At 38.1% G+C, this 13813-nt stretch overlaps 1 protein-coding gene and 1 non-coding gene across 2 annotated transcripts; both read left to right on the forward strand.

Annotated features, from left to right (window-relative positions):
- Nucleotides 1-2199: 2199 nt before the first annotated feature.
- On the forward strand, nt 2200-2306 carry LOC137937913 (small nucleolar RNA R71). The gene has a single exon (XR_011109700.1). It is a non-coding gene; the product is annotated as a small nucleolar RNA R71 (small nucleolar RNA).
- Nucleotides 2307-12233: 9927 nt separating this feature from the next.
- On the forward strand, nt 12234-12665 carry LOC137936142 (uncharacterized). Its single transcript, XM_068780697.1, has one exon. It carries the CDS (start codon nt 12234-12236, stop codon nt 12663-12665), a length of 432 nt encoding a protein of 143 aa, XP_068636798.1.
- Nucleotides 12666-13813: the final 1148 nt, after the last annotated feature.

The raw sequence follows: 13813 nt of genomic DNA on the forward strand, positions 1-13813 counted from the left end.
CTTCTTTTGCCCCAAAATAGCCCCCAATGCATAATTAGAGGCATCACACATCAACTCAAAAGGCAAAGACCAAGTAGGGGGTTGGACAATGGGTGCAGTGGACAAACATTTCTTCAATGTCTCAAAAGCATGAATACAGGCATCATCAAAGGCAAAAGCAACATCTTGAGCAAGCAAATTCGTCAAAGAACGAGAAATTTTGTTAAAGTCTTTAATGAAACGCCTATAGAACCCAGCATGGCCAAGGAAAGAATGCACCCCCTTCACATAAGTAGGTGGTGGCAGATTGGCAATTAGGTCAACCTTGGCTTTGTCCACTTCTACACCCCGCTCAGACACTACATGTCCTAAAACAATTCCTTCTTTCACCATGAAGTGGCATTTCTCCCAATTCAAGACTAAATTGGACTTAATGCAATGGGACAATACGATTGAAAGATTGTGCAGACATGTATCAAAACTAGAGCCAAACACAGAAAATTCATCCATAAAGACCTCTAAAAAGTCACCAATCATGTCGGAAAAGATACTCATCATGCACCATTGGAAAGTGGCGGGCGCATTGCATAAACCAAAAGGCATGCGTCTGTAAGCATAGGTGCCAAACGAACACGTGAATGTGGTCTTTTCCTGGTCTTCTGGAGCAATGGGAATTTGATTGTAGCCAGAATATCCATCTAAGAAGCAATAAAATTTATGGCCGGCCAATCGCTCTAGTACCTAATCAATGAAAGGTAGTGGGAAGTGATCCTTCCTAGTGGCGGAATTAAGTTTTCTATAGTCAATGCAGACACGCCACTTGGTGGTAGTTCTTGTGGGAATCAATTCACCACTTTCATTTTTCATTATTGTTATCCCCCCTTTCTTATGGACAACTTGACTTGGACTCACCCAGGTGCTATCGGAAATAGGGTAAATGATTCTTGTCACAAGCAACCTGATGACTTCTTCTCTCACAACGTCCAGCATATGGGGATTTAACCTACGTTGCATCTCACGTGAGGCTTTAGTCCCCTCCTCCAAATGAATACGATGCATGCATATGGAGGGGCTAATCCCTTTTAAGGCATCAAGAGTCCACTCCAATGCCTCTCTGTGTGCTTGTAAAACTTCAATCAATTGTTCCTCCTGCTCAGTACTCAAATCAGAGGAAATAATGACTGATAATGAGTTCATGGGCCCCAAGAACACATACTTCAATGTTTCATGCATGCTATCTCCTTTCCTAGGTGGGCCCGATAACCTCTGCGGATAAGGAGCTAGTGGGACTTGGTTAGGGATCTGCTTGGCTGTAGGTGCACAACTTGGAGGTTCTTCACTCAATGTTGTGTCCCCATTGTCATCCTTTGACTCCTTAGACTTAGTGGTCCCTACCCCATTGTTCAACTCACGACCACTCCTAAGGGTGGTTATGGCTTTGGCTTGCTCATGGTGGGGTTTGGAACTCAACCCACTCTCATGTGTGTTTTTGGAGTTAGGAATGGTTTGACTCGGGAGTCTATTTTGTGCTTGTTCACTCATGTGGCTGGCCAACTGACTCACTTGCATTTCAAGTTTAGCAATGGAGGACTGTGTATTCTGCATGAATAATTGAAGTGTATCCTCAAGTGAAGGTTTTTGTGGAATCAATGGCTGTTGAGTGAAGTGTGGGCGCGGAGCTTGGGGTTGAGTAAACCCTGGAGGACCCCCAACCTGTGGGCCCTTGGACCATGAGAAATTTGGGTGCCTAGCCCAACCCGGATTATATGTTTCTGAAAAAGGATCGTTCCGGTTTGGTCTATGAAAATTCTGGACTGCATTCAAGTCCTCAATGAGCTCTGGGTAGGATGAACTAGATGGACACATTTGTGTGGGATGAGATGCACCAGAGCATATGGCACAGACAGTAGATGGGTTAGGAGCAGGTGAACTCTTGGACACAATGAGGGCATCAATTTTTCTAGTCAACCCTCAATCTTGGTCATGAGCATGGGTGTTTCACTAACCTCGTAGAGACCCCCTCTTTTTGCTTCATGGTATCTCCTATCAACATTAAATGATGAACCCCATTGCTGAGATTGATCACTCAACATTTCAAAGAAGTCCCACGCCTCACTAGTACTCTTACCCATCAAACTCCCACCACTTGTTGCATCTACCATGGATCTAACCTGGGGTGTAAGACCTTGATAAAAGTATTGCACTAAATGCCATTTCTCAAACCCATGACGTGGACACCTACGGATCAAATCCTTCCATTTCTCCCAAGCCTCATAAAAGTGTTCACCCTCCTGCTGCATAAAGTTGGAGATTTCTCTCCTGAGGGCTGTAGTTCTCTGAATGGGAAAGTACTTGGACAAAAATTTTGTGACTAATGTGTCCCATGAAGTAATGCTGCCCACATCCAAGGAATTAAGCCAAGACTTGGCCTTATCCTTAAGTGAAAATAGAAAAAGTCTTAACCAGATAGAGTCATCTGAGAAATTCTGGAATTTGAAAGTTGCACAAATATCTAAAAATTCCTTGATGTGGTAATATGGGTCCTCCTTCTCCAACCCATAGAATGTAGGGAGGAGTTGGATCACACCCGGTTTCAACTCGTAACTGGCGGCAGTAGTGGGTGGCAATATAATGCAAGAAGGTGATGTGAAGTGGGATGAGATAGAATAATCCCTCAGGGCTCTACGATCACCTACTGCAGGTAACTGTAATGGTTCACCCTGATTGGCCATGGTAGCTCCTAACTTGACTTCGGGTGTTTTCCTACAAATATGTTCTACCTCTTCAACAAAGGGAGCTAATGGTCCACCTAGGGAGCGGTGCCCGTGCATAAAAACACAAAAAGAAACAAAACGAACTATCAAATTAAGCTAACAAACTCACTACTAAAAATATGAACTAACTAGAAAAAATAAAAATAATTCCATACAAAATCACCAAACTAAAATTATGAAAGCAAAAAAAGTAAATAAATAAATAAATCTAACCTAAGACCATGGAGAACCAAGAAATACACTTAACACATGCCTCCCCGGCAACGGTACCAAAAACTTGATGTAGAATTTAGTTACATCGGCTTTTATACCTCGCAAGTGTACGAATCGTTCATGTAATTTAGCGGGAAGCGAGGGTCATATCCACAGGGAGGACTGAATTTTGTGTATTCTTCGGTCAACTAGCCGGTCAACTAGCCTAACCAAATATGATGAATTAATATGAACTAAACACTAATTATATCCTAAATGATCAAGCAATCATCTAGTTAACTACTTGCACAACAGGTAACGTCAACTCTGGATTTTACGGTGATTCGTGCCTCTCTCGAGCGCCATGTAACCATGGATCCGATTTCTCAATCCTTGCGTCTAGACCCTCTCGGGCGCATAGAGTGAAAGACAGAAATCGGATTAAAATACCAAACTCCAACCTAAATTATATTCCTACCCTAACTAGCTAATTTAATCAAATATCCGAAAAACAAATATTCAATAAACATTAATTATCAAATCAGATTCAATAAACATTCAAAACCTAAGTTCAAACTATATAAAAAAATAAAATTCCAAAATGACGAATTACTCCCCTTCTCCTTCCTCTCGCTCGGGCAACAACTCGTTCTCACGGGTGCTGCAATTTCCCAAAATTAATGGCTTCAGGTAGCAAGAGTGAGTGGCCGGAGGTAGAGATGACGCCGGCGACGAAGGTTAGAAGCCGATGGACGGAGGTAACGTCCGGCGAAGAACGAAACAGAGCTGAAGTTCACTAATCGGCTCTCTCGAGTCTCGGTCGGAGTCGGAATAGCTCTGGGAATGGTTGAAAATATGTAATAGATGCCGAAGGATGGTCGGAATGTGTAATTGGCACCGGAGAAGCCCTCTCGGATCACCTCCCGGCCTAGCGAACAGAAACTACCACTGTCGAACTCACCTCGACGGGGACTCTCTCGAGCTCTCCTCGGGTTTGTTCTCGGTTGCTGGACGGCAGTGAATGGCGGTGGACGACGATGGCACAACGAAAGACGGTGGGAAACTCCTCTCGGGTCTTCCCTTGTTTCTGGTCGACGGTCTTGCTCTGTTTTGGTCGATCCTCTCTATTTTCTCTTGACGCTCTCCCCCCCCCCCCCCCCCCCCCCCCCCCCCCACCCCCTCTTCGACGCTCCTCTTTTCCTTTAATACCATCTTATTTTTTTTAAAACGATTTGCCCTAAAAATCACCTCCATTTCACTAAGGGCATTTTGGTAAATATCTCCTTCTCCACCAAAATTCTCCTGAAATTCCATAATTGATTCTATAAAAAGCATTTCAGAAAGAAATAAACCCTAAAAACAATGAAATATAATTCAAGAGAGAAAAATATGCAATATCGACAGTGATTAATGCCAAATTCAATAAATGCTCATTTCATTTGAAAACTGATAAATAACCACCTATAACACAATTATAAAGGTTATTCTATTATAATTAATCTAGTTCTTATGTCATAATATGGCATCTATCAATCTTCAAAAAGAGGAAGTGTGTTCTCAAAAGTGGTTTGGAGAGAGCAGCAGCTGGAGCAGATAGAAGTGCATCGTCCAGTGGTAGACCAGCGGCACTGGTAGTGGTTAGGGGTAGACAAAATTGCATCGTCCAGTGGAATAGTATCGGCATTGGAGGCGGACGGAATCGCATCGTTTGAAGGAAGAGCAGCGGCATTGGAGGCAGCTAGGGTGGACGGAATCATATCGTCTGGTGGAAGGGCAGTGGTTGGGGCAAACAAAATTGCATTGTCTGGAGGAAGAGCAGCTGCACTAGATGTGTCTGGGGCGGACAAAATCGCATCATCCGGTGAAGAGATGAAAAAGAGCAGCAACACTGATAGCAGTTGAGGCAGACGGAATAACATTGTCCAGATGGGATGAAGAGGTTTTGCAGAAAGGTTTTTTTCATTGTCCAGATGGGATGAAGTGGTTCTGCAGAAAGGTTTTTTTTAAAAAAAAATTATTTTTGCATGTGTGAACTACAAGTGTGAAACTTGCAAGTTGTGCGGGACAGGACATCGAGGGGGAAAATAATTTTCCCCCTCAACATAGGTATCTCGTGTTGTTTTGCTCCAGGGGGAGTTTCTGTGCAGCGCTAGCGAGGGAGGTTGCTGGCAGATCTGATGGCGGCAGCGGGGTGGGGGTGGTTTGTGCGGTGCTAGCTAGGGTGTTGCCAGCAAAGCGGACGATAGTGGCGCAACAGAGACAAGGACATCGAGAGAAGACCGAAGGAAGCACGGGTGGTGATGGTGTTCTGTGCTGCGACACAGGCGAGTGTGGTTGCCTGCTGGAGGCGAAGAACTCAAACCAACAGCGGTAGGCGAACGGGGCAGCAGTGGCGGTGGCGGTGGCAGTGGCAACAACAAGGGTGGTCGTCGACGACGGCTTGTGGAAGTTCAAAAACAGAGGTGGTCAAGTGCAGGTTTTTTTTTTGTGAATATCGTCAGCGAGATTGTATGATGATGGCAGAAAGCTTTTTAGAGAGATAGGGAAGAGGAAGAGAAAAGTACTAGGTATGGGCGGTGGTAGTTGGCAGCTTCAAAGGAGGATTTCTAGTAATGGCAGACTGGTTCTGATTAATCGATCGGGAGCTATGACACCATGTAGAATATCGGAATGTAGAATAATATTATCGTGATTATCATTGACCGGGTATACACTATTTATAGAATTACAACAAAGACAATAGGTGATTACAACTCCACAATTTGAGTCTGTCTCTAATTCAATCAGTTAGAATTTGAGTCTCTCTCTATCTCTATCATTATCTTTATCATTATCTCTATCAGTTTCATCACATTTCGATTTTGTAGCTTCTTCCACGTTATGAAAACAGTTCAATCATGGCTTTCTATCTCTCCAAATCCACACTTCTCTCTTTCTCTCTCTCTTTTATGCAAGTCTAAAATCTAAATGTAAGGGAAAATTTCATCCTATCATTATTTACAACTTATAAGACGAGATAAATTAGGGCAAAAAAATGTTTGTCCCTTAAACTGATAAAAACAATAGAAGATTTGGTGAAATTTTGTTTTATGATGTTCTATTAGGACAAACACACCGTAAATTTAAAACAAATGAGTCTTTTTCCGGTTATTGATTTCTAAAGCCAACACATAAACACAAGAGATCTCAAGAGAAGGAGAGGAGAGAAACTCTAACTCTTGGGTAAGATGAGAGAGGAAACCAAGGGAGAGAAAGGAGAGAGACGTCTCTAGACGAATTTGAGCCAAAAGGAAGAGTCTTGAATGCTCTACCCCAAGCTTTGAAGTTGTATTTATAGTTGTGGAAAGGTGTTTATAACGACTACAACACCCTTAGGACTTCATGCTTCAAAAGGAAAAATATATAAGAGGACATACACCAGTTTGCATAATTAAAATTTTATGTCATCTCTATGAAAGTTCTCCTTATTTACTAGTCATGCCACCTCTACACACATGGGTGTCTTTTAACACTCCCCCTCAAAGTGGTGTTTATTTCACTTGCAAATAATCTCGGACAATAAACTTGTGTGGTTGAAAAAGAAATTTTGATTGCCTTGCTTTGACTCGTCTTGTTCTTGTTCACATCTTGATTGTAATATTCATCTTATTCCCATTTTGTCTCCCCCTTACTTAGATATTCTAGTCACATAAATTTGATTACCATAACACGTGGAATTTTTCATTGTTGGTTACCCCTGTCTAGTACTTCTTCTTGTACTTCTGCCCTTCAAGCTTGGGATCTCTTTGTTCTTTACCAAGAGACCCAACTTGCACAACATAACAGTGAGAGGAGAAAATCACTCCTAGTCGTATGATAATGCTCCATACACTAGTCAAAACGCTCATAGTTTGAAACACACTCATCTCAATTTCAATGGCAGAAAAATAGCCCAACTTTAGGGCACAACAAAAAGACTACTCACTTTTAAAGGGTTGCTCAAACACAAATCACCTTTTGGGTGAAGAATAAAAAGACTTGACTCAAGCTGGATGTATGACACACTCCTATACTTTTTAGGTAGTGGGTCTATAGGCATTTCTCTGAAGTGATTTTAACAAAAAATAAATTGAAGAAAGTACTTTGAGGAATTATGGGTGTGAATAAAAGATAGCAGCTCTCATACTTCAAATGGAAGGTGGCGCACAATGCGGTTCTTCATACTTCTAAGTAATAAGGAGACACTTTTAGACCAATAGATTGATAAAAAGTGACCAAGTTTTACTCAAGAGGGAGAGCAAAAAATTCCTTTATGAACATGATAATTGAGGAAAATTAAAAAAAAATCTCCAATAATAGAGTTTTGATATGGAACATAATAATGGAAACTTTCTAAAAATAAATTTCTCATATTAGGCAATTACTCTTTAGCACATCTTGACCAATTTGCAAAGAAAATATTCAAGAAATAATTTTTGGAATAAGGGAGATTTAAGACACTAATTTGGAAGCTATAATTAGGAAATAAAATTTTTTAAATAAAACATTTCAGACTTTGTCAAAAAGGAAACTAAACTCATAATGGGAAAGACTTCTCTTTAGGAAACTAGTATAATGTGAGATCAAACAAAAGAAACTTGTAAAGAAGGAAAGATATTCAAGTTGGTAAAATCTTAAGTAAATTTTGAAAATAAATAGGAAACTCAACCAACATTAGAAACTCAAAAAGTGAAGAAAAAAATCAGCTTAAATTCAAAATTTTGTATGCAACAAGATACCAGCATGACTTTTGATTATTCCAATGTGGATATCTCTCTCCAGAAAGATCAAGTTGAGAAGCGATGTAGAGTGATAGAAAGTAGATTAATACAGCCTTCTTTTGAGATATTATTCTCATTATAAATCCTCAGTAATGTTAGTACAAACCTTTCAAAAAATTGAGATTTTCTTCTACTACACGAAAATTTTCTGTTGTTTGAGCTTTGTTGCTTCAGATGTCGATTTCTCTTTCAAGAAAAATATGATTTAAATGATTCTTTTTAAGTTGGAAACCAGACTCAAAGATATTTCCCTCGTTATATAAATTTCTATATCATAATTACTTGAGGGGGAGTGTTGAAGAAGTTTGAGTGGTATTCTTTGTAATTATGAGAGTGAGAGGCATAAGTTGTAATAAGTAGTTAGTTTACGTGTTCTTCTTGATTCTTATGTATTAAGGCATCCATACCCCGCCTATATAAATAAGAAAGAGAGGGATGGGGGGGGAGCTCATTCCCGCTCTCTCTCTTAACCCCAAATATTTCTCTCCTTAACTCGTGCTCTTGCTTTCTCTTTCTCATCTTCTCTTCTCTTCTTCCTTTCTTCTTCTTCTTCTCAAACTATGTTATCCGTGGATTAAACCCAAGAATTTAAACAAAAAAATATCATAATATCCACTATATTATATTAATTGGCATAATTGTCATAATATTTATATAATTAAAAACTTTTCAATTTAATGGAAATATTAATTGGTCAACATGATAATCACTAATAATTAGTGAATAATTAATCAATAAACTTAATAAAGTCTAATGATGTAACTAAGTATTTAATTAACTAATTCTTGTATTAAGAAACCATTTAACCCATTTAATGTAATACATAACTATTTGATCTAACATAATTAAAACAAACATAACGATGTAATGACATAATGCATTCAAAATGAGCATAAAAATGACATGTAAATTAACTATAACAATAATGATTGATAATGACAGTCTTATAACGATAATGACATAACTATTACATAATGACAACACAACTATATAAGAAGTTAATTTAATATAGAGCCACAAACTTTGACATAATGCATTAAAAAATGAGCAGATCACGAATTTTATTTTTTGCAATATGAAACTAAAACAAAGCACAATTTGAATCTAATCTTGAGAGTAACATATAAATTTGTAGATAGTATGAAAGCATAAATCATAACTTTAGGCATAACACGTAAGATGCTCGATCAAACTTTAGCTTAGGTAGTTGGGGGCATTACTAGTCTTTTGTAATACTTGTCTTTTAGCAATACGAGTCTTTCATTGTTTAGTGTGTAACCAATTCCCATGAGTATCTAATCTCTTGCTTTACTCTGTTAGATTGAAATTTGGCTGCCCTTTCAAGAGATTGTAATGTATATGTTAGTATTATGCAAAGTATGGGATTTTTATTGTGTCTAATAAATTGCACAAATGCTAACTTATAACTCTTGAATTGTCTTGTAGGATAGTTTGGGACTCACAAGAATGTTTACTATTATTAGTATCATAGTTTGACACAGAAGTGGAAGAAAGTGATGAAGATGTATGATGTTCTTAAACGACATTAAATAGAAAAATCAACTTCATAGGTCTACAATGTTAGTTGTTTGTAAAATATTATTTCAGACACCATCAGTATTATTCTTTTTATTATAAATAACATTATTGATGTTATAGAAATACCACAAATGCAAGTGCATTTGATATCATGCGTCCTTGTCCATCTAAAGGTATAACATGCCACACTCCCTTCATCATCTAAGATGGTGTCAAAACCGTCACCATTTGATAGGTAGTTACGTGGGAGAGATGGTCATGTCCCAAAAAGAGTATGAAAGTCAACTAAACCCCTCTCACACTTATGTTAATTGATATTTTACCCACGATAATATATGTTCTGTATATATAGATACGTCTACATCATCTCCATCTACACCGGTGGGTCCATCATCCACATTAGCTCCATCTACATCCTTACATACGAGGAGATCACGAGGCCTAACCAGGGGCTCCAGAGTTTATGAGCTGGTGGCAAACCTCGACAGGTGGAGGATTCAGATGGAGTTGTGAGATGGGCATAGAAGGGCATTGGGACGTCATACTACCATTTGCACTCATTGGGTGGGCCATGTAATGGGGACTTTCATGGAGGTGAAGGTGGAAAATTTTAAATCATACACTAACTACTAGAGTGCTTGTACCTATCATTATATTGAGGTAAATATTTAAAAAATAATTATTATATTTTCTTTTTAGTGTTTCTAGTTTACAATGTTAACATTGGTAATGTTTCATGTTATTGGAAAATTTTTATGTCTATTTGACTATATGAGGTGGCATGAGCTGCCATATATACTATATTGGGTGCAACATTTCGGCAACACCGAACTGTTGTGCATGGGTGGTATAAGGAGCGTGGAGACCACTCCGCAACATTGTCTACTCCTTATAGAGGTGTTTCACTCAAAGATTGGCAGTGGTTGTGCATGAACGTGTTTGATGGAGAGAGGTTCAAGTTAATCCAAATTTGTATGAATTTTTTAAAAATCTATTAGTTTTAATTTTAATGTCTATTTTCATTTACGGGTATGTTCCCGAGTAAATGTCAAAAATGTTAGAAAACAAAATATTTGACATACTACGAAATCGAAGTCTTTTATGCGTAGTGGAGATCGTATGTATGTTTAATTTGGAGTATATTTTATTTTAAATGTACTATTATTCTAACATATTTATATTCATGTGACCTTATAAATATGTAGGGTACAAATTACTCTCATATTGAGCAATTTCAACGTACTCATTGGTTCAATGGGGGGCCGATGGACTGATGGATTTGAATAACAATATCTAAGAATGATTTTCTTATAAATATTTTATTTTATTTTATGGTTGAATAACTGAAATGAATTACCTCTTGTTATTTTTCGCAGGAAGAGTTTAGCAGCCGATCCAAGAGGCACAAGAAGTTAGTGAACTAGTTGATGAGAGTGCCATTCTGAGACGGGTTTGTGGAAGTCGGTCTAGCTACATGAAGAGGTTGGTTTTGTCTCAACCGCCTCTTCCTAGGATAGCCTGACCATCTTCATCCCAATCGCTTACACAATTAGAGCATTAGTTGTGGAAAACTTAGGAGGAGTTAAGAAAAATAAAGCATCGTTCTTAAAGCCAAGAGAGTAAAATGAATAACTTAGAAATACAAATACAATGGTTCTATCAACAGATGTAGACTCAGAGTCGATTGCCACCAAATTCTTCTCCCACATATGGATTTTAGTTTTGTATCACTTTTGTATATTTTTATTTTTTATTTTTTAAATAATTTTATCTTTTTTAAAAATATTTTGATGTTTAATAATATAGTTCTTTTCTTATTTATGATTTATGATTTATTTTATTTTTATTAATTTCATTTAATAAAATTAGATAGGGATTAAATAAAAAATATATATTTTAAATTTTTTAATTAAATCAGCCAGAAAAATTAAAATTCGCTGGTAGAAATTTCAACCAAAAATTTATGGGAGCAAAATTTAATTTGACTAGAAAATTTTTAATCTAAAATATTCTACTAGCGAAAATTTCACTCACGAAGATTATTTCGGCTAGTGCATTTTTATTTTGTTGGCAACTTGAAAATAATTTTTTTTTAAAATTTCATTGGCAGAAGTCTTTCCTAATGAATTCTAATTTTTACGAGAAGATGTTTCTACCATTGAAAATTGGAATTCGATGGCAAAACCCTCTACCAACGGAAATTAGCCAGTGAAAGTTGCTAGTGAAATTGTCGTTGGGAGAAGTGTATTTTATAGTTGTGTGATAATTTGATGTAGATATTGTAAGCAACCAAATATAGTGAATTGACTTTGAGGTACAAATACCTTGGGAGTAGATTAATAAAGGAATTTTCTAGCAACCAAATATCGTGTAGGACACCTTTGACTGATAAACAAAAAAATTGAAAGTATTTAAAAATGGAATTTGAATTTTGATGGAGGAGGATTTGAATTGTTGAATGGTTTGCTTGTCTACTTTTTCAAAAAATACCAATACGAAAAGTCATTTGGTGTGAAACAACAGCTATCTCAGCCATCCAAACAACTGATATCTCAGCTATCCGATCAACTGCTATCTCAGCCATCCAATCATAATTCGATGACTGAGATAGTCGTTTCACGTGTTTTACGCCAAATGGTTCAACCTTTATGAGTAATTTTTGTTTTTTTTTTTTTAGCAGCTCGTGTGAGGCAATCCAGTAGCATTTTGACATATGGGATTGTCGTAGCCTATACATTGCTCTCAAAATCCAGGGCTAAAAGGTAGAAAAAGGGTAGTTTGCGAAATGGTCCCGCTCCCCAATAATGCTCATTTACGTATTCCTTTCCTTTCCCATCACCCTCTTTCCTCTTTCTTCTTCCTAGTAAAGAAAAATTTACTGTTACATTCCTCTAATCCTTTCAATCTATATAAACAACACCATCAGCTACCGAAGCAGATCTAGATGACCATGGAGGCCCTTCTCGCACAGTTCTCCTTCTTCTCCGACCAGGCCTTGCAGGACAAGAACTTCGATCCGGCAACGATTGAAGAGTTGATGGACCTCTTCGAACAAGAGGTGTACCACTCCTGGAATTCCATGGACGCAGAAGCTCGTAAAGCCGTGGACGAAGCGGAGCTCTCTCAGAAAGAAGCCGAAGAGTACCTCAACTCCCGCTTGGAGTCCTCCATGGAGGATTTCCGAGAACTCGAAAAGGATGCAGAGCAGGATGGGCTTGTTCGTGACTCCAATGCAGTGAAGAAGATGGGTGAAATGATCGGAAAAGCTGCGAGTTCCTATTCCGACAAGTACATCGAAGCTGCCCTGTCCTCTGCTACTGCTACCATGAAATCTGCGCGGAAGGGTCTCTCCATGACTCCTCCGAAAGTGCACCCATCTTGAATGTCTTCCTTCTGAAAGGAATCAGGCAATAAGGCCTCCCTGTGGCTTTAATCAACTTTAGCTTGTATCAATTGTCATCAAATGTTAAGTGGTTTTAAGAATTAAATGTAAAGATCGCCATGCAAATTTCTGAAATTTGGAAGCTTTGACGAGGAGATACGTTTGAATTTTGGTTGTGTCGTGGGTTTGATCCTGAATGCTGATTCTGTTTGGTAAAGTGAGAAAAATGCATGATGGGGTTCCTTGACAATGAAGACATGGTAGGCCACTGTGGTTGATAGCTTTGGGCATGCCAGCTCAATATAAGCGAAGAAGAGAGAAAAAAAAAAAAAGCATCTAAAAGGACGGATGTAATATGGCAAAAGCCAAAAAGTAATTCGTAAAGAGAACATGGGAGGGGATAATAGGTCGACGGGGGCTCCTTCCGACTCCTTTTCTTGCACAGTTAAAGGCAAGGAGCACTCCTTGTGATCAACATCCCCTCCTCCACCTCTTTGCCTAAATAAAGAGTATAACAGAGTATAATGAAGTTCCTCCCCTTGTTTTAGCACAAGGAGGGGCACTCCTCCCCTTTGGTAGTATTGGAAGGATGGTTGTGTAGCCCTTCCCCCTCTTTCTGTATTGAGAGAGGCTCACCATTCCATCAAATGAAAGAGCCCCACACTACATAAAAAGAGAAAGAAAAAATTATTTTGAGATTAAATGCCTACTTAGGGTTGACTCTCATCCATATTTTGATAATAATAAAACTTAATATTGTTAATAATTTAAAATTTTAGCATTTCATATGCTTTCCTTTAAGAGACACGATTTTCAAGGTCTTTGCAAATGAATTGACAAATACATCTTAAAAGACTATAAACTCAAAGATATGCCAAAGCATCTTGAAGAATCACCTACGTAAAGAATGAAGACTTGAAGACTAGAGTCAAGTCAAGTTGATAAAAGTCAAAAACTTTGGCCAAGTAAGTCAACAAGACTTCAATATGAGGTAAAACATCAGTTTTCAAAACTTTAGAGCAAATACATTTTAAAACATGTTTTTCTATGCATATCAATATTTTCAACTTGTTAGAAAACCTCTAGAATCGATTTTAACATGCTTAGAAGCCTAGTTCAGAAAACTGGTAATTGGCATGATTAATTAT

The sequence above is a fragment of the Aristolochia californica genome, unplaced genomic scaffold, assembly GCF_029961685.1.
Source record: "Aristolochia californica isolate CCGP_79_NKW_82.1479 unplaced genomic scaffold, dmAriCali1.0.hap1 SCAF_7, whole genome shotgun sequence".
In the NCBI taxonomy this organism is placed as follows: domain Eukaryota; kingdom Viridiplantae; phylum Streptophyta; class Magnoliopsida; order Piperales; family Aristolochiaceae; genus Aristolochia; species Aristolochia californica.

Excerpts from the sequence above, each read along its gene's own strand:
- LOC137936142 (XM_068780697.1), top strand. The coding sequence starts at position 12,234 with ATGGAGGCCCTTCTCGCACAGTTCTCCTTCTTCTCCGACCAGGCCTTG.